Below are 21,626 nucleotides of genomic sequence, written 5' to 3'. Positions count from 1 at the left end.
ACCACAATCAGATGCCAGGCATTAATGGGGAAGATATAAGGTGGTTACAGATTATTGCCGGCTGTTGGCCTACATCAGTTTGAAGTCAGTTCCACTAAATTAGATGTTGAAATTCAAATTTCATACAGTCAGCGCATCAGGGACAGAAATGATAGGGGGAATTTTAACCCCCAAGAACGGGTGGATTGGGGCGGCTGGGTAGTTAAAATAATTAAATTTTGGATCACGACTTTAAACCAGCACCAATGCGTCCACTTCCGGGTTTAACGGATCCCTGCGAGGTACCTGCTCACCGCAGTTATGAACATAAAATAAGATAAGAAATCGGAGCAGGAGTAGACCATTCGGCCCTTCGAGCCTGCTCCGCCATTCAATAAGATCATTTTCGACCCCAACTCTACTTTCATGTGCTCTCCCCATACCCCTTGATTCCTTTAATATCCAAAAATCTATCGATCTCTGTCTTGAATATATTCAACGACTGAGCCTCCACAGCCCTCTGGGGTAGAGAATTCTGAAGATTCATCACCCTCTGAGTGAAGAAGTTTCTGCTATCTCAGTTCTAAATGGCTGACCCCTTATTCTGAGACTGTGACCCCTGGTTCTCGCTCCCCAGTTTGGACCTTAATTAGTGCAGGCAGACGGGTAGGAGGTGTGGCTTTGGTCTTCTTAAATTGAATTTCACTGGAATTTAAATATAACATCTCCAGCACAGGTTTTCCATGGCTTGTGAATCTCGCCAGTGAAACAGTGGCGAGATCAGGTCACAGTTCATAAAGTCAGCGCGTGTGTGTCAGAGATATTTGTGGCTCAGTGGGCAGCACTCTCGCCTTTGAGTCAGAAGGTTGTGGGTTCAAGTCCCACGCCAGGGACATGTGCACCATAAATCTAGGCTGATCCTCCAGTGCAGTGCTGAGGGAGCGCAGCATTGTCTTTCAGATGAGATGTTAAACCGAGGCCCCATCCGCCCTCTTAGGTGGACGCAAAAGATCCCATGGCACTATTTCGAAGAAGAGCAGGGGAGTTATCCCCGGTGTTCTGGCCAATATTTATCCCTCAATCAACATAACAAAAAAAAATTGTCTGGTCATTATCACATTGCTGTTTGTGGGAGCTTGCTGTGTGCAAATTGGTTGCCGCAGTTCCTACATTCCAAAATTACTTCATTGGCTGTAGAGTGCTTTGAGGTGGTCGTGAAAGGCGCTATATAAACGCAAGTCTTTCTTTCTTTCTTTCTTTCTGGCACCAGCTATCTGCTAGTTGCCAGTCTCTCCTTCTCCAATTACGAGGGGTGTAGATATCTCCTTGGGATTCTCCTCTGCATCAATGAGCTCGACTGTTTGTCGTGGCCCACCTCCAGTCCTCGCCCCCCCCCCCCCCCTTGCGACTTGCGCTGGGGTCTCCCACAAGGCCTGTGAGTGAGTGAGGGTGAGGTCTTCACCCGATGGAGTCAGTGTGTTCAGTGAGGGTGGCTACCAGGCAGGTGCATCACATTTAGTGCCAGGCTCGGAGTAAGCGGCCAACGGCGGATGGATAAATGGGGAGGTGATGAAGTGCGTCGAAAGGAAAGGCTGGGTGGTGGGGAAAGCTGTGTGGGCGTGAGGAGTGATGTGATGGACGCTGCTTGGCAAGACAGAGTGAAAGGTGTGGGCTGAAACCACAGGATGTTGGTGAATCAGCAAATGCACTCATTTTCCCTGACCCGGTTCAGTCATTAAATCACTTCCTGAACTGCATCCAAGACCGAGCAGTGTTCCTGCTGCTCACCTCCTCAGCGACCTCCGACCATGTCTGCTTGGTGACGGACGCAGATTTCTTCCTCCCACCACTGGGGAAAAGTCTGACCCTCCTGACTGCGCCCAGCAGTAATTCCAGTGATACATCACTAAACCTGCGTTTTGCCCTTGCTCTATGTGCCTTCATCATAAACACCTCCTGGCTCCACGAACTTACCTTTGTACATTGAACCTTTAAACAGAGCCAAGATCTCATCATGCAAGTGCGCGTTATGCCCGCTGCACAGCCTGGAGATGCAAAAGAACAACAACAATTTGTATTTATATAGCGCCCTTAATGTAGTGAAACGTTCCAAGGCGCTTCACAGGAGTTTTATGAGATAGAAAATTTGACACCGAACCGCATAAGTAGAAATTAGCACAGGAAGAGGTATGTTTTAAGGAGCATCTTGAAGGAAGAAAGAGAGGTAGAGAGGCGGAGGGGTTTAGGGAGGAAGTTCCAGAGCTTAGGGCCCAGGCAACAGAAGGCACGGCCACCGATGGTGGAGCGATTACAAGAGGATGCTCAAGAGGACAGAATTAGAGGAGCGCAGAGATCTCGGGGGGGTTGTGAGGCTGGAGGAGATTACAGAGATAGGGAGGGGCGAGGCCATGGAGGGATTTGAAAACAAGGAAGAGAATTTTGAATTTGAGGCGTTGCTTAACCGGAAGCCAATGTAGGTCAGCGAGCACAGGGGGTGATGGGTGAGTGGGACTTGGTGCGAGTTAGGACACGGGACAACTGAGTTTTGGATCACCTCTAATTTAAGTAGGGTAGAATGTGGGAGACCAGTCAGCAGTGCATTAGAATGGTCAAGTCTAGAGGTAACAAAGGCACGGATGAGGGTTTCAGCAGCAGATGAGCTGAGGCAGGGGTGATGACGGGCGATGTTACGGAGGTGGAAATAGGCGGTCTTAGTAATGCCGTGGAAGAAAATAATTTTTTGCTTCAGTTGAGTTACGATCGCAGATTCCGACACACTGACTTGACTTCTCGGTTTCGCCCATGCAATTCCATCCTCCCGCTCGAAAGCCGCCTTCGCATTAATATTAGGGTTAATGTTTTCAGATTTTAATCGCTGCAAGAAATCCACTTCCCTTGAAGGTTCAGCGGATAAACCAATCACGTGATGCTATACTGCTGAGTTAGCTGATCTCCTCTGGGCAGCAACAGAGCAGCAGAGTCGGCCTCAGGACCCCTCGAAGAGAAGCCAGAGTTCCTACAACTATGGTGTGTTAATGCCAGGTGAGAATCCGGGACACGTTGTGATATCCTTCTCTCCAATACTCACTGCGAGATACCACACTGCCGCACTCTTTGAGACTTGGGAATTTTCAGCAGTGCCTATGGGATCAAAATCACAGGGGAAATTGGGCAGAGGATAAAGAATGGCACACAACAGTTCTACACTGGTAGGAAGAAAGACTTGCATTTATATAGCGCCTTTCACGATCTCAGGATGTTCCAAAGCGCTTTACAGCCAATGAAGTACTTTTTGGAGTGTAGTCACTGTTGCAATGTGGGAAACGCGGCAGCCAATTTGCGCACAGCAAGCTCCCACACACAGCAATGTGATAATAACCAGATAATCTGTTTTTAGTGATGTTGATTGAGGAATAGATATTGGCCCCAGGACACCAGGGATAATCCCCCTGCACTTCTTTGAAATAGTGCCATGGGATGTTTTATATCCACCTGAGTGAGCCTCCATTTAACGTCTCAACTGATGGGCAGCACCTCCGACAGTGCAGCACTCCCTCAGTACTGCATTGGAGTGCAAGCCTAGATTTTTGCACTTCTGGAGTGGGACTTGAACCCACGACCTTCTGCCTCTGAAGCGATGGTGCTGCCCACTGAGCCAGGGCGAACAGGCGGGAGCTGGGTATGAGCAGCTCTGGAGTGTCTGGTCTCAGTGGGGCTGTCAGAGGACAACCATCACCTGAGGCAAACAGTACCAACTGTGAGGAGACCACTGGAATATAGGAACAGGCCATTCGGCCCCTCAAGCCTGTTCCGCCATTGAATGAGATCAGGGCTGATCTTTATCCTAACTCCCCCACCTGCCTTGGCTTCGTACCCTTTGTACCTTGGTCTAGCCAAGATGTATCAATCTCAGATTTTATATTATTGATTGAGCCAGCATCCAGTGCCTTTTGTGGGAGAGATTTGCACACTTCTACCACCCATTGTGTGAAGAACTGTTTCCCAACCTCTCTCCTGAATGACCTGACTCGGATTTAAAGGTTATGGGGCCGATTTTGATCAAGGCATCCTCCCGCCGATGGCCGCTGAGGTACCGGACGGTACTTTGGGCGGGATATTCAGAAGGTCCCTCGAAGGTCGGCAGGCAGCAAATGCAAGACGTATCCCGCCAATCTGGGCGGCAGCGGGCGGGAGCTCTCATCCTCGCCGGCAGAGGTACTTGCCGCCCAAGTGCTGTCGAAGATGGAGTCAGGCCCACGGAGGGTCGAAGAGCTGGAAACAAAACAACAGCAAAAAATTTTAAAAGTATCCGAAGGCCTTCAGGGGACCCCATCCAGGTAAGTCGCTGTTGAAATAAAGTATTCAAAATGTTCGCTTACCTTTTTTTCAGATTCTTCAGACGCACCGTCAGGGACAGACCCGCCTCCAGCCAGCGGCCCACCCCCGTTCTGCCACCGACTCCCGCCGACTCCCGCCCGCAGGAATCTGGGAGCTCGGCGTGCGGGAGCTCAGTTGTGCCACTCGGCCGTCCGCTGACGTCAGCGGGCGGTTCCCGGCAGCTCTCCCCTCCCGCCCACTCCAGGCCTCCCCGAAAGTGGCACTGGGTGAATCTTCAGGAGGAATGTTGGCAGCAGTGGGCGGCAGCGGGCCACAGCAGGCAGGAGTGGGTGGTAGCAGGAGGCAGCGGGCTACAGCGGGCTACAGCGGGCGGCAGTGGGCTACAGTGGGCTACAGCGGGCGGCAGTGGGCTTCAGCGGGCGGCAGTGGGCTACAGCGGGCGGCAGTGGGCTACAGCGGGCGGCAGTGGGCTACAGCGAGCGGCAGTGGGCTACAGCGGGCGGCAGTGGGCTACAGTGGGCGGCAGTGGGCTACAGTGGGCTACAGCGGGCAGCAGTGGGCGGCAGCGGGCCACAGCAGGCAGGAGTGGGTGGTAGCAGGAGGCAGCGGGCTACAGCGGGCTACAGCGGGCGGCAGTGGGCTACAGCGGGCGGCAGTGGGCTACAGCGGGCGGCAGTGGGCTACAGTGGGCTACAGCGGGCAGCAGTGGGCTACAGCGGGCGGCAGTGGGCTACAGTGGGCTTCAGTGGGCTACAGTGGGCTACAGCGAGTGGCAGTGGGCTACAGTGGGCTACAGCGAGCAGCAGTGGGCTACAGCAGGCGGCAGTGGGTTACAGCGGGCGGCAGTGGGCTACAGCGGGCTTCAGCGGGCTACAGTGGGCTACAGCGGGCGGCAGTGGGCTACAGCGAGCGGCAGTGGGCTACAGCGAGCGGCAGTGGGCTACAGCGAGCGGCAGTGGGCTACAGCGGGCGGCAGTGGGCTACAGCGGGCGGCAGTGGGCTACAGCGAGCGGCAGTGGGCTACAGTGGGCTACAGCGAGTGGCAGTGGGCTACAGTGGGCTACAGCGAGCAGCAGTGGGCTACAGCGGGCGGCAGTGGGCTACAGCGGGCGGCAGTGGGCTACAGCGGGCGGCAGTGGGCTACAGTGGGCTACAGCGGGCTACAGTGGGCTACAGCGGGCGGCAGTGGGCTACAGCGGGCGGCAGTGGGCTACAGCGAGCGGCAGTGGGCTACAGCGAGCGGCAGTGGGCTACAGTGGGTTACAGCGAGCGGCAGTGGGCTACAGTGGGCTACAGCGAGCGGCAGTGGGCTACAGCGGGCGGCAGTGGGCTACAGCGGGCGGCAGTGGGCTACAGCGAGCGGCAGTGGGCTACAGCGAGCGGCTGTGGGCTACAGCGAGCGGCAGTGGGCTACAGCGGGCGGCAGTGGGCTACAGTGGGCTACAGCGAGCGGCAGTGGGCTACAGTGGGCTACAGCGAGCGGCAGTGGGCTACAGTGACCTACAGTGGGCGGCAGTGGGCTACAGCGAGTGGCAGTGGGCTACAGTGGGCTACAGCGAGCGGCAGTGGGCTACAGTGGGCTACAGCGAGCGGCAGTGGGCTACAGTGGGCTACAGCGAGCGACAGTGGGCTACAGTGGGCGGCAGTGGGCTACAGCGAGTGGCAGTAGGCTACAGTGGGCGGCAGCGGGCGGCAGTGAGCGGTAGTGGGAGGCAATGGGTGGCAGTGAGGTGCCGAAAATCGGCCCCGATGTCTCCTTGCCCTAGACTCCCCAACCAGCGGAAAAAGTTTATCCCTATCTCCCCAATCAATTCCTGTCAAAATCCTAAAAAAACTTCAATTAAATCACCTCCTAATATAAGAACATAAGAATTAGGAGCAGGAGTCGGCCATTCGGCCCCTCGAGCCTGCTCCACCATTCAATACGATCATGGTTGATCTTCTACCTCAACTCTACTGCACGTTCCCCATATCCCTTGATTCCCTTAATATCAAAAAATCTATCGATCTCAGTCTTGAGTATGCTCAACGACTGAGCTTCCACAGCTCTCTGGAGCAGATAATTCCAAAGATTCACCCCACTCTGGGTGAAGAAGTTTATAGAATCATAAAAATTTACAACATGGAAGGAGGCCATTTCAGCCCATCATGTCCGCGCTGGCCGACAAAGAGCTATCCAGCCTAATCCCACCTTCCAGCTCTTGGTTCGAAGCCCTGTTGCTATTGGTTCAGCGAACGTGTAGGTTTCTTCTCACCTCAGTCCTAAATGGCCAACCCCTTTTTCGGAGACTGTAACCCCTGGTTCTAGACTCCCCAGCCCGGGGCAAACATTCTCCCTGCGTCTACCCTGTCAAGCTCTGTAAGAATTTCTAACCTTCTATAGTCCAGGGAATACACAGAAACATAGAAACATAGAAAATAGGTGCAGGAGTAGGCCATTCGGCCCTTCGAGCCTGCACCGCCATTCAATGAGTTCATGGCTGAACATGCAACCTCAGTACCCCATTCCTGCTTTCTCGCCATACCCCTTGATCCCCCTGGTAGTAAGGACTTCATCTAACTCCTTTTTGAATATATTTAGTGAATTGGCCTCAACAACTTTCTGTGGAAGAGAATTCCACAGGTTCACCACTCTCTGGGTGAAGAAGTTTCTCCTCATCTCGGTCCTAAATGGCTTATCCCTTATCCTCAGACTGTGACCCCTGGTTCTGGACTTCCCCAACATTGGGAACATTCTTCCTGCATCTAACCTGTCTAAACCCATCAGAATTTTAAACGTTTCTATGAGGTCCCCTCTCATTCTTCTGAACTCCAGTTAATACAAGCCCAGTTGATCCAGTCTTTCTTGATAGGTCAGTCCCGCCATCCCGGGAATCAGTCTGGTGAACCTTCGCTGCACTCCCTCAATAGCAAAAAGTCCTTCCTCAGGTTAGGAGACCAGAACTGTACACAATACTCCAGGTGTGGCCTCACCAAGGCCCTGTACAACTGTAGCAACACCTCCCTGCCCCTGTACTCAAATCCCCTCGCTATGAAGGCCAACATGCCATTTGCTTTCTTAACCGCCTGCTGTACCTGCATGCCAACCTTCAATGACTGATGTACCATGACACCCAGGTCTCGTTGCACCTCCCCTTTTCCTAATCTGTCACCATTCAGATAATAGTCTGTCTCTCTGTTTTTACCACCAAAGTGGATAACCTCACATTTATCCACATTATACTTCATCTGCCATGCATTTGCCCACTCACCTAACCTATCCAAGTCGCTCTGCAGCCTCATAGCATCCTCCTCGCAGCTCACACTGCCACCCAACTTAGTGTCATCCGCAAATTTGGAGATACTACATTTAATCCCCTCGTCTAAATCATTAATGTACAGTGTAAACAGTTGGGGCCCCAGCACAGAACCTTGCGGTACCCCACTAGTCACTGCCTGCCATTCTGAAAAGTCCCCATTTACTCCTACTCTTTGCTTCCTGTCTGACAACCAGTTCTCAATCCATGTCAGCACACTACCCCCAATTCCATGTGCTTTAACTTTGCAAATTAATCTCTTGTGTGGGACCTTGTCGAAAGCCTTCTGAAAGTCCAAATATACCACATCAACTGGTTCTCCCTTGTCCACTCTACTGGAAACATCCTCAAAAAATTCCAGAAGATTTGTCAAGCATGATTTCCCTTTCACAAATCCATGCTGACTTGGACCTATCATGTCACCTCTTTCCAAATGCGCTGCTATGACATCCTTAATAATTGATTCCATCATTTTACCCACTACCGATGTCAGGCTGACCGGTCTATAATTCCCTGTTTTCTCTCTCCCTCCTTTTTTAAAAAGTGGGGTTACATTGGCTACCCTCCACTCCATAGGAACTGATCCAGAGTCAATGGAATGTTGGAAAATGACTGTCAATGCATCCGCTATTTCCAAGGCCACCTCCTTAAGTACTCTGGGATGCAGTCCATCAGGCCCTGGGGATTTATCGGCCTTCAATCCCATTAATTTCCCAACACAATTTCCCGACTAATAAGGATTTCCCTCAGTTCCTCCTCCTTACTAGACCCTCCGACCCCTCTTATATCCGGAAGGTTGTTTGTGTCCTCCTTAGTGAATACCGAACCAAGGTACTTGTTCAATTGGTCCGCCATTTCTTTGTTCCCCGTTATGACTTCCCATGATTCTGACTGCAGGGGACCTACGTTTGTCTTTACTAATCTTTTTCTCTTTACATATCTATAGAAACTTTTGCAATCCGTCTTAATGTTCCCTGCAAGCTTCTTCTCGTACTCCATTTTCCCTGCCCTAATCAAACCCTTTGTTCTCCTCTGCTGAGTTCTAAATTTCTCCCAGTCCCCGGGTTCGCTGCTATTTCTGGCCAATTTGTATGCCACTTCCTTGGCTTTAATACTATCCCTGATTTCCCTTGATAGCCACGGTTGAGCCACATTCCCTTTTTTATTTTTACGACAGACAGGAATGTACAATTGTTATAGTTCATCCATGCGGTCTCTAAATGTCTGCCATTGCCCATCCACAGTCAACCCCTTAAGTATCATTCGCCAATCTATCCTAGCCAATAGACGCTTCATACCTTCAAAGTTAGCCTTCTTTAAGTTCTGGACCATGGTCTCTGAATTAACTGTTTCATTCTCCATCCTAATGCAGAATTCCACCATATTATGGTCACTCTTCCCCAAGGGGCCTCGCACAACGAGATTGCTAATTAATCCTCTCTCATTACACAACACCCAGTCTAAGATGGCCTCCCCTCTAGTTGGTTCCTCGACATATTGGTCTAGAAAACCATCCCTTATGCACTCCAGGAAATCCTCCTCCACCGTATTGCTTCCAGTTTGGTTAGCCCAATCTATGTGCATATTAAAGTCACCCATTATAACTGCTGCACCTTTATTGCATGCATCCCTAATTTCCTGTTTGATGCCCTCCCCAACATCACTACTACTATTTGGAGGTCTGTACACAACTCCCACTAACGTTTTTTGCCCTTTGGTGTTCTGCAGCTCTACCCATATAGATTCCACATCATCCAAGCTAATGTCCTTCCTAGCTATTGCATTAATCTCCTCCTTAACCAGCAATGCTACCCCACCTCCTTTTCCTTTTATTCTATCCTTCCTGAATGTTGAATACCCCTGGAAGTTGAGTTCCCAGCCCTGATCATCCTGGAGCCATGTCTCCGTAATCCCAATCACATCATATTTGTTAACATCTATTTGCACAGTTAATTCATCCACCTTACTGCGGATACTTCTTGCATTAAGACACAAAGCCTTCAGGCTTGTTTTTTTTAACACCCTTTGTCCTTTTAGAATTTTGCTGTACAGTGGCCCTTTTTGTTCTTTGCCTTGGGTTTCTCTGCCCTCCACTTTTCCTCATCTCCTTTCTGTCCTTTGCTTTTGTCTCCTTTTTGTTTCCCTCTGTCTCCCTGCATTGGTTCCCATCCCCCTGCCATATTAGTTTAACTCCTCCCCAACAGAACTAGCAAACACTCCCCCGAAGACATTGGTTCCGGTCCTGCTCAGGTGCAGACCGTCCGATTTGTACTGGTCCCACCTCCCTCAGAACCGGTTCCAATGCCCCAGGAATTTGAATCCCTCCCTGCTGCACCACTGCTCAAGCCACGTATTCATCTGAGCTATCCTGCGATTCCTACTCTGACTAGCACGTGGCACTGGTAGCAATCCTGAGATTACTACTTTGAGGTCCTACTTTTTAATTTAGCTCCTCGCTCCTTAAATTCGTTTCGTAGGACCTCATCCCTTTTTTTACCTATGTCGTTGGTACCAATGTGCACCACGACAACTGGCTGTTCTCCCTCCTTTTTATAATGTCCTGCACCCGCTCCGAGACATCCTTGACCCTTACACAAGGGAGGCAACATACCATCCTGGAATCTCGGTTGCGGCCGCAGAAACGCCTATCTATTCCCCTTACAATTGAATCCCCTATCACTATCGCTCTCCCACTCTTTTTCCTGCCCTCCTGTGCAACAGAGCCAGCCACGGTGCCATGAACTTGGCTGCTGCTGCCCTCCCCTGATGAGTCATCCCCCCCAACAGTACCCAAAGCAGTGTATCTGTTTTGCAGGGGGATGACCACAGGGGACCCCTGCATTACCTTCCTTGCACTGCTCTTTCTGCTGGTTTTCCATTCCCTATCTGGCTGTGGACCCTTTACCTGCGGTACGACCAACTCGCTACACGTGCTACTCACGTCATTCTCAGCATCGTGGATGCTGCAGAGTGAATCCACCCTCAGCTCCAACTCCACAACGCGGTCCGTCAGGAGCTGGAGGCGGATACACTTCCCGCACACGTAGTCGTCAGGAACACTGGTGTCGTCCCTGAGTTCCCACATGGTACAGGAGGATCATAACACGTGACTGAGCTGTCCTGCCATGACTTAACCCTTAGATAACAACAATGCTAAAGTTTACTCACTGTTATAGAAGAGAAAAAAGAAAAACTACTCACCAATCACCAGCCAATCACTTACCCCCTTGGCTGTGATGTCACCTTTCTGTTTCTTTCTACTTCTTTTTTTGCCTTCTCCCTGTAGCTGCACCGGCTCGCCTCTCCACGCACCTCCTTGACGCTGTTCCCGACTGCCGCCGCGTTGGGCCTTTATAGGCCTCTCGCCGACCCCGGAACTCACGCCTCTCCACGCACCTCCTCGGCGCTGTTCCAACTGCCGCCGCGTTGGGCCTTTATAGGCCTCTCGCCGACCCCGGAACTCACGCCTCTCCACGCACCTCCTCGGCGCTGTTCCAACTGCCGCCGCGTTGGGCCTTTATAGGCCTCTCGCCGACCCCGGAACTCACGCCTCTCCACGCACCTCCTCACGCTGCTCCCGACTGCCGCCGCGTTGATACAAGCCTAGTTGATATAATCTCTCCTCATAATCGAACCCTTGGAGCTCTGGTAACATTCCGGTGAATCTGCACTGTAATTTCTCCAAGGCCAGTATCTCCTTTTCTAAGGGTCGGTGCTCGAACTGTACACAGTACTCCAGGTGTGGTCCAACCAGGGATTTGTATAGCTGTAGAAAAACCTCCTCCCCTTTACATTCTCGCCCTCTAAATATAAAAGACTAACATTCAATTAGCCTTTCTGATTGTGGGAGGAGGTGGGGGGAGGGGGTGGGCAGATGAACACAAATTTCAATATAAGGGGAGGGGGGAGCATATTTTAAACTTTTAAAGGAAAACTCAGTACGTAATGGGTTAAAGGAATCCACAAGTATTGAACTGCGAGGACAGAATCTATCAAACGACAAAGGAATACATCAGTGAAAAGTGAATAAAAGTTAATTTATTGCCTTTGGAGTTCTCCGTGTTTGTAAGAAATCCAATGTGTCAAAGACTGAACAAAATATTTTCCGTGTGCTGTGTTGCGACTCGTTCAATACCAGGAGATAACTGGTGAGCCGTTTCTCAAGAATGCAACCCATCTTTTTGGGTACACACACTGTGGTTTCAAAAACATTTTGTGCTTAAAGGCGGTCTTTATTATGGAAAGCAATTCTAACAACATGTTTGTTATGATTTGCCTCAGCCCGCACAATATATGGAACACTGGGTGGAATTTCAAAGTTGCTTTTGTGATTCACGGTGGCTTGTGTGACTCAACGTGTAGTAATAGTGCTGACAGCAGTTTCAACAGCCTGGAATGGCTGTGGGACATGTCCACATCCTGGAGATGTTGTCTTCATGCCGATTTTCTCATTAAGCGGTAAACTGTTACCCATGTGCTCCTGGGAACACGGCTTGGGTACTCGGGTGCCAGGGTCTGCACCCACCAATAGTTTTTTACGCACTTGCCAGGAACAACGCTGGAAAAGTGCTGCATTACAGCGGGACCTGGGGGTACTTGTGCATGAAACATAAAAGGATAGTATGTGATACGTCCTTACTACACAGTATAAATGCACACGAGGCCCATGCTTGAGAGAAGGTCAGTCTGTGACCTGTCCTTTATTCCTTAGCACTCAAGTGATGAAGGTGGGTGGAGCTTCCCCTTTTATCTCTGAAGGTCCAGGTTAGGAGTGTCTCCCAAAAGTTCACCACCTAGTGGTCAGTGTTCTCACGGTGTACAACTTAGGTCAGATAATACATGGGTTACAATGCTGGTTGAATACATGACATCACCTCCCCCCCAAAGTCTTATTGGGTTCACAGGTTGAGTCTCTCTGGTGGTTTACGCTCTCTTGTGGAGCGCCTGAGTTGGGGCTCCGGTTGTTAGGCGCTGGCCTGAGTGTCTGCTGTTTGCGGTGCCTCAGATCTGTCCGGACTGCCCACAGTGATTGGGCTCTCCTCCCTTTGGTTCCGGTGTTCGGTCACCTGTGGTGGAGTGAACTCTACATCGTGTTTGTCCTCTGCTTCTTCTATGGGGTTGCTGAACCTCCTTTTTGTTTGATCCACATATTTGCGGTAGATTTGTCCATTGGTAAGTTTAACTACCAGAATCCTATTTCCCTCTTTGGCAATCACAGTGCCTGCGAGCCATTTGTTGAGGACAAAAACAGGATCATTTACATCAATACATCATGCCCTTGCATTCCTGTCATGGTAGTCATATTGTGACTGGCGCCCGCTCTCGACAATTTCTTTCATGGTGGGGTGTATGAGGGATAACCGGGTTTTGAGCGTCTTTTTCATTAGCAGCTCTGCGGGTGGAACCCCAGTGAGCGAGTGTGGTCAGGATCTATAGGCCATCAGGAGGCGTGATAAGCGGCATTGTAGGGAACCCCCTTGGATTCTGAGCATCCCCTGTTTGATTATCTGCACTGCTCGTTCTGCCTGGCCGTTTGAGGCCACCTTGAACGGTGCCGTTCTGACATGGTTAATTCCATTGCCTGCCATGAAGTCCTGGAATTCAGTGCTTGTTAAGCACGGGCCATTGTCGCTAACCAAGACGTCCGGTAGACCGTGGGCGGCGAACATTGCCCGTAGACTTTCTACCGTGGCAGAGGCTGTGCTTGAATTTAAAATGTCACACTCGATCCATTTGGAGTAGATGTCTACTACAACCAAAAACATTTTTCCCATGAAAGAACCTACGTAGTCCACATGGATGCGTGACCAAGGCTTGGCGGGCCATGGCCAGGCGCTAAGGGGGGCTTCCCTGGGCGCATTGCCCAGCTGGGCACACGTGTTGCACCTGCGAACACAAAGTTCCAGATCTGCGTCTATCCCTGGCCACCAAGCGTGTGACCTGGCAATTGCCTTCATCATGGCAATGCCCGGGTGCTCATTGTGGAGTTCTCTGATGAACACCTCTCTGCCCATCTGGGACATGACTACTCGGTTTCCCCACAGTAGGCAATCGGCCTGAATCGAGAGTTCATCCCTGCGCCTGTGAAATGGTTTAAATTCTTCAGGGCATGCCCTGTACGTGGCTGCCCAGTCCCCATTCAGGACACATTTCTTGACTAGAGACAATAGCGGGTCTCTATTTGTCCAGACTTTAATCTGACGGGCTGTCACGGGTGAGCCTTCGCTTCCGAAAGCTTCAACAGCCATGACCATCTCAGCAGCATGCTCGGTAGCCCCCTTTGTGGTGGCTAGTGGGAGCCTGCTGAGTGCATCGGCGCAGTTTTCGGTGCCCGGTCTGTGCCAAATTGTATAGTCATAGGCAGCTAACCTGAGTGCCCACCTCTGTATGCGGGCCGATGCGTTTGCATTTATGGCCTTGTTGTCGGCCAAAAGGGACGTTAGGGGTTTGTGATCTGTCTCCAGCTCAAATTTCCTGCCGAACAGATACTGGTGCATTTTCTTTACAGCATATACACATGTGAGCGCTTCCTTTTCTACCATCCCGTAACCCCTTTCTGCCTGGGACAGACTCCTGGAGGCATAAGCTACCGGCTGTAACTGACCCTTGACATTGACATGCTGCAACACACACCCGACACCATAGGACGACGCATCGCACGTTAACACAAGTTTCTTACATGGGTCGTATAGTGTTAACAGAGTGTTGGAACATAACAAATTGCGTGCTCTATTAAAAGCCCTTTCCTGGCTGTCCCCCCAGACCCATTCGCGACCTTTGCGTAGGAGCACATGTAGCAGCTCTAGCAGCATGCTCAATTTGGGAAGAAAGTTATCAAAATAGTTCAGGAGCCCCAGGAACGAATGCAGCTCCGTCGTGTTACGGGGTCTGGGTGCTCTCTGGATCGCTTCCGTCTTGGACGCAGTAGGGCTGATCCCGTCTGCTACCCTCATCCCCAGGAATTCTACCTCTGGAGCTAGGAAGACGCACTTCACCTTTTTCAGTCGCAGCCCTACCCGGTCCAGTCTGCGTAGCACCTCCTCCAGGTTGTGGAGGTGTTCTTCAGTATCGTAGCCCGTGATGAGGATGTCGTCCTGAAAAACCACCGCCCCAGGAATCGACTTGAGGAGGCTTTCCATAATTCGTTTGGAGATCGCGGCGGCCGAGCGATGGTGGTCAGCTTCTTCGACTCACTTGCCAGCTCCTGGGCCATGTAAGCTGAGGTCAGGTCCAATTTTGAAAAAAGTTTGCCACCGGATAGCGTCGCAAAGAGGTCCTCCGCTCTCGGTCATGGGTACTGGTCTTGGAGTGACACCCGATTGATGGTGGCCTTGTAATCACCACATAGCCTGACCGACCCATCCGCCTTGAGCACCGGCACGATCGGGCTCGCCCAGTCACTGAATTCGACTGGCGAGATGATGCCTTCCCTCAGTAGGCGGTCCAATTCGCCTTCTATCTTTTCCCGCATCACGTACGGCACCGCTCTGGCCTTGTGATGTACTGGCCTGGCGTCCGGGTTTATGTGAATCACTACCTTGGCCTCCATGAAAGTGCCGATGCCAGGTTGAAATAATGAGTCAAATTTGTCCAGGATCTGTGAGCATGATACTCGCTCCACAGAGGAAATTGCATTGACATCGTCCCATTTCCAGTTCATGACAGCAAGCCAACTCCTCCCCAGTAGTGCGGGACTGTCCCCGGGACAATCCAGAGTGGCAACCTGTTCTCCGAATCTTTGTGGGTCACGACTACCGTGGCGCTGCCTAGCACCGGAATGATCTCCTTTGTATCTGTCTGTAGCTGTGCGTCAATCGGCAAAAATTTTGGCCTCCTGGCCTTGGACGCCCACAACTCGCCATTGATACATCCTTACTATACAGTATAAATGCACACGAGGCCCATGCTTGTGAGAAGGTCAGTCTGTGACCTGTCCTTTATTCCTTGGCACTCAAGTGATGAAGGTGGGTGGAGCTTCCCCTTTTATACCTGAAGGTCCAGGTTAGGAGTGTCTCCCACCTAGTGGTCATTGTTCTCACAGTGTACAACTTAGGTCAGATTATACATGGGTTACAATGCTGGTTGAATACATGACAGTATGCAGGTACAGCAAGTGATCAGGAAGGCCAATGTATCTTGGCCTTTATTGCAAAGGGGTGGAGTATAAAAGCAGGGAAGTCTTGCTACAGTTATACAAGGTATTGGTGAGGCCACACCTGGAATACTGCGTGCAGTTTTGGTTTCCATATTTACGAAAGGATATACTTGCTTTGGAGACAGTTCGGAGAAGGTTCGTAGATTGATTCCGAAGATGAGAGGGTTGACTTATGAGGAAAGGTTGAGTAGGTTGGGCCTCTACTCATTGGAAATCAGAAGAATGAGAGATGATCTTATCGAAATGTAAAAGATTATGAGGGGGCTTGACAGGGTGGATGCAGAGAGGATGTTTCCACTGACAGGGGAGACTAGAACTATGGGGCATGATCTTAGAATAAGGGGCCGCCCTTTTAAAACTGAGATGAGAAGAAATTTCTTCTCTCAGAGGGTTGTAAATCTGTGCAATTTGCTGCCTCAGAGAGGTGTGGAAGCTGGGACATTGAATAAACCTAAGACAGAAAAAGACAGTTTCTTAAACGATAAGGGGGTAACGGGTTATGGGGAGCGGGCAGGGAAATGGAGCTGAGTCCATGATCAGATCAGCCATGATCTTATTGAATTGTGGAACAGGCTTGAGGGGCCGTACGGCCTACTCCTGCTCCTATTTCTTATGTTCTTAAGAACACAAATTTCCAAGAATACTGAAGCAAAATACTGCGGTTGCTGGAAACCCGAAATAAAAATCTATACGTGCTGGACATCTCAGCGGGTCAGGCAGCATCTGCGGAGAGAGAAACAGAGCTAATGTTTCAGGTCGATGACCCTTCGTAAGAACTGGACATTTTTAAACAAGTACAGAGGCAGGGAAAGGGGGGAGGGGAGGAAAGAACAAAGGGATGGTCTGTGACAAGGTGGAAGACAGGAGAGATTAGAGAGACTTGTCTGCCACACTCCCAGCCCCAAGCCAGCCAGCCACGATATCCCCTTACTCAGTACCTGTACCATCCAATTTAACGTGACCACCCCTCATCCAGAAAAATCCCTTATCCAGAACAGGCCAGGTCCAGAGGGTTCCGGATAAGTGAGGTTTAACCTGCACCCGAAGGTGGAAACTATTATGTGCTGGAGATTTGTCTATCTTAAGTCCCATCATTTTTCCGATACCATTTTTTTTTACTTACATTAAATCCAGTAAGTTCCTCTCCTTGAATTATTTATCGGTTCCCTTGTACCACTGTTGCTTGCCTTGTTCCTCCACTGGGAAAACGGATACAAAGTCTTCATTTAACAAGTCTGCAGTTACTTTATTATCCACCTTGGTATCTTGCCTTTTTTACAAAGGAAGAGCTGCTTATTCATGACTTTATGCGCACGGTGTAGTCCAGTTAAGGTTAACCCTGGTCGGATCAAATTCCATTTATGACCGCAGTTTTCAAAGTATTATTTCAGTCCATCATTGTCAATTTTTCAGTACTGCATCAATTAATGACAATTTTTTTTCCCACATTTAAAACATGAAAGGCTTATTTTTTTATGTTGGAAGAGTAGAATCTACAGGATTAGAAAACCTCATTGTTACATCAAGCCAGTTCCATCTAGCGACCATGTACGATCAGCTCTGTCACAGACCCTAACCCACCCATCAGGGTGTCAGCCGTGGCTCAGTGGGTTGCACTCTGGCCTCTGAATCTGAAGGCTGTGTGTTCAAGTCCCACCCCAGGGACTTACAGCACAAAAACTCGATTGATACTCCAGTGCAGTGCTCTAGCTGAACTGCACTTGTCAGAGATGCCATCTTTCGGATAAAACGTTAAACTGAAGCCCTGTCTATCCTCTCGGGTGATGTAAAAGATACCAAGGCACTATTTCGATAAAGACCAACAAAGTTCTCCTCAGTGTCCTGGCCAATATTTAGCTCTCAGTGATTCAAAGCAGAATATTTGGTCATTATCACATTACTGTTTGTGGGAGCTTGCTGTGCGCAAATTGGCTGCCGCGTTTCCCACATTACAACAGTGACTCCACTTCAAAAGTACTTCATTGGCTGTAAAGTGTTTTGGGACATCCTGAGGTCGTGAAAGGTGCTATATAAATGCAAGTCTTTCTTTCAGTTAAGCTCTGGAGGGAAGCTTTGATAAAAATATTCCCAAAAGTAATCAATCCAAAACATTCATCTATTCTTGTACTTGTACTATTAAACCCTGGTCGTCTACCTTCCCTGTGTTGGAATATTACATAAACAATTCGAGGGGAAAGGACCACTGTGATATATCTGCACAGCCCCACCTTGAATCTGTAATTTATTAAGAACCATTTGAAATAGTTTTAGAACTCTATGAACTCATAACACTTAACTGTGAAGTGAATATTCAAAAGACTGAAACTAGATTAAATGTTTTCATTAAAAAGAAGAGATAACTATTATTGTTATAATCCCTTTCACAACTTCATGATCTCCCAAAGTGCTTCACAGTGAATGAAGTGCCTTTTTTTAATTTGTTCCTGGGATGTGGGCGTCGCTGGCAAGGCCAGAATTTATTGCCCATCCCTAATTGCCCCTTGAGAAGGCGGTGGTGAGCCGCCTTCTTGAACCGCTGCAGTCCGTGTGGTGAAGGTGCTCCCACAGTGCAGTTGGACAGCGAGTTCCAGGATTTTGCCCGCGACGATGAAGGAACGGGCGATATATTTCCAATTCAGAATGGTGTGTGACTTGGAGGGAAACTTGGAGGTGATGGTGTTTCCATGTGCCTGCTGCCATCGTCCTTCTAGGTGGTAGAGGTCACGGGTTTGGGAAATACTGTTGAAGAAGCCATGGCGAAGTGCTTTGAACTATAGTCGCTGTTGTAATGAAGGGAATTGGGATAGCCAATTTACACACATCATGGTCTCATAAAACAAGCAATGAGATAAATGACCAGCTAATCTGCTTTTTAGTAACATTGGTTCAGGGATAAATGTCAGCCAGGACACCGTGAGAATTCCAATGTTCTTCTTCAAAAAGTGCCCTGGAATATTTTACATCCATCTGAGAGGGCAGGTGAAGCCTCGGTTTAACATTCTATCTGAAAGAAGGCACCTCTGACAGTGCAGCACACTTCCAGTACTGCATTGAAGTGCCACACTAGATTATGTGCTCAAGTCTGGAGTGGTACTTGAACCCACGACCATCTGACGCGGAAGCGAGAGTGCTTTCAACTGAGCCCAGGATGACACCTGGCGTTGCACAGAGTGAGTCAAACAAATCTGGGGACTCGAGAGTTAAACTTTCAACTTGCACTAAAAACCTTAGCAAATCTTCCAATGAGGGCTTCTCCCAATTGGAGGCAAGTTTGGCCGCTTTAGTCAAGTCATTTTGGAATGAAAAAGTGGGCAGAACGTGTGTTCATCAAGTAATGACATTCATCGACTGAGGGATCCCACCTTCCCAGATGAAGGGTTGGGACCAGGGGCAACCTGGGAGAAAGGAAAAGATCTTTCTAATTTTCCTTTTGTTTTTCAAAAAGACAATAAGGCTAGAACTCTGCATGGCAGTTTCTTGGTGGAATATAATATTTGTGCAATATGGTCTTATTTCTGGCTTAGAACGGTGGTTATGATATCTTCCCAAATAGAGGGGCTGTCATCTTAAATAACGTTGGAATTTCCTCTTGTGCACTTCATTTAGCTTTCCTTATGTAAATAATTACTCATACCGCCTACAGACACCGGAAATAATACTGTTGGAACCAAATAATAAGGGTGCTCTTATTATTAGCACGTTTCCAAGTAACTGTGCCTAAACTAAATACAGACGATTCATGCGAAGTTTGTCACACGAATGTTTCAATCCTTAGGTCTGTCGTGTTGATATTTTCCAACGCACTGTTTATTCCCTCATGTGGAACTCGGCAGTGTATCTCTGTTTTCTAGTCGGCAGGCTGGAGTAATCTGGTCAGCCTGATATTTCCCATGACTGACGTCAATGAGGTCCCGTCAACGGCAGCAGGAAGTCTGATTGAGACAACATGAACCAGATGGTGTTGGGTTTCTGCTTCGTTCAAGCTGAAGGTTCCGTCGCGGTGTCCAGTTAATGGCCCAGCTGGGAACGGGCAGGATACAACCAACGGGGAAAGGTGACTGAGGAAAGATTGCATAGGCTGGGCTTTGTGTTCTTTGGAACAGAGAAGCCTAAGGGGAGACCTAATTGAGGTGTGTAAAATTACAAGGGGCCTAGATAGAGTGGATAGGAAGGACCTATTTCCCTTAACAGAGGGGTCAACAACCAGGGGGTGTAGGTTGAAAGTAATTGGTAGAAGGATTAGAGGGGATTTTTTTCACCCAGAGGATGGTGGGGGTCTGGAACTCACGGCCTGAAAGGATGGTAGAGGCTGAAACCCTCGTCGCATTTAAAAAGTACTTGGATATGCACCTGAAGTGCCGTAACCTCCAGGGCTACGGACCGAGAGCTGGAAAGTGGGATTCGACTAGGTAGCTCTGAGTCGGCCGGCGAGGACGCGAAGGGCCAAACGGACTCCTTCTGTGCCGTAAATGTCTATGATTCTATGATTCTGAGTGACCAGCATGATCTGGACATTGAGCAGGCAACACTCAAAGTCAGGGCCAAATACTGGATTTAAGCTGCTACTCACCTCTTACCGAAGTAAGATTGAGACGGTGTGACAGCCCGACTGAAAAATGCAAACAGGCATCTTTTTACCATTTGTTCTTGGGATGTGGGCATCACGGGCGAGACCACATTTACTGCCCGTCCATAGTTGCGATGAGAAGATGGTATCAGGCCTTCTCCATGAACCGCTGCAGTTCCTGTGGTGATGGCACTCCCACAAAAGTGTCAGGTGGGGAATTCTAGGATTTTGACCTCGCGACGTCAGAGGAATGGTAATATATTTCCAAGTCAGGATGGTGTGTGGAGGGGAAACATAGAGGTCCTGATATTCCCAAGACCCTGCTGCTCTTGTCCTAGGTGGTAGAGGTTGGCGTTGGAGAACGCAGTGAGCTGAGTGAGTTGCTGCAGTGCAGCCTGTAGACGGTGCACACTTACAGTCACAGTGTGCCAGTGGTGGAGGAGGTGGATAGTGAATCCAATGGCAGGTGTGCTGATCGAGTGCTGGATGGTGTTGAGCTTCTTCAGTGTTGTAGCCACGGCACCCATTCTTCTCCTTCTTCTGCTTCAGCAGTTCCTCAGAGTCGAGGATGACTTGCTTCCACACTAGTATGTGTTCTCAGGTGACTGGTGAGTCCAACTACAGTCTCTCTCACAGGTGAGGCAGGTGGTGAGTGAAGGGACGGGTGGGTGGGGGGGCTTGGGTTGTCGTGCGCTCCTTCCGCTGTTTGCGCTTGGCTTCCGCGTGCTCCCGGCGAAGAGACTCGAGGTGTTCAACGCCTTCCCGGATGCTTCTCCTCCACTTTGGGTGGTCTTGGGCCAGGGACTCCCAGGTGTCAGTGGGGTTGTTGCACTTTATCAAGGAGGCTTTGAGGGTGTCCTTGAAATGTTTCCTCTGCCCACCTGGTGCTCGCTTGCCCTGTCGGAGCTCTGAGTAGAGCGCTTGCTTTGGGAGTCTCGTGTCGGGCATGTGGACGATGTTGCCCATCCACGCGAGTGGTGAATATTCCAATAATCCATTCTTGACTCGAATATTTCTGTGCATTGGGAAAAGTATATGACAACAAGGTCCAACACCGCCTCCAGTGCCCTAGTGCAGCCTTAGGTCACCTGAGGAAGAGAGTGTTCGAAGATCAGGCCCTCAAATCTGGCACCAAGCTTATGGTCTACAGGGCTGTAGTGATACCTGCCCTCCTATATGGCTCAGAGACGTGGACCATGTACAGTAGACACCTCAAATCGATGGAGAAATACCACCAATGATGTCTCCGCATTATCCTGCAAATCCCCTGGGAAGATAGACGCACCGACAT

The 21,626-nt window shown here is 49.8% G+C and overlaps 2 protein-coding genes across 2 annotated transcripts in view; both read left to right on the top strand.

Annotated features, from left to right (window-relative positions):
• The first annotated feature begins 4,600 nt into the window (after positions 1-4,600).
• LOC139234626 (mucin-22-like) lies at positions 4,601-5,986 on the top strand. Its single transcript, XM_070865313.1, has one exon. It carries the CDS (start codon positions 4,601-4,603, stop codon positions 5,984-5,986), a length of 1,386 nt encoding a protein of 461 aa, XP_070721414.1.
• Positions 5,987-19,779: 13,793 nt separating this feature from the next.
• LOC139234968 (serine protease HTRA1-like) overlaps positions 19,780-21,626 on the top strand; it is a 45,424-nt gene continuing 43,577 nt past the window's right edge. Inside the window, exon 1 of the mRNA XM_070865961.1 lies at positions 19,780-19,822. The gene's annotated coding sequence lies outside the window, so the exon portion shown is untranslated. The remainder of the gene's footprint in view (positions 19,823-21,626) is intronic.

This window comes from Pristiophorus japonicus, chromosome 22, assembly GCF_044704955.1.
Source record: "Pristiophorus japonicus isolate sPriJap1 chromosome 22, sPriJap1.hap1, whole genome shotgun sequence".
NCBI lineage: Eukaryota > Metazoa > Chordata > Chondrichthyes > Pristiophoridae > Pristiophorus > Pristiophorus japonicus.
Note: the sequence above shows the minus strand (reverse complement) of the source record. Positions and strands in the feature narration are given on the sequence as shown.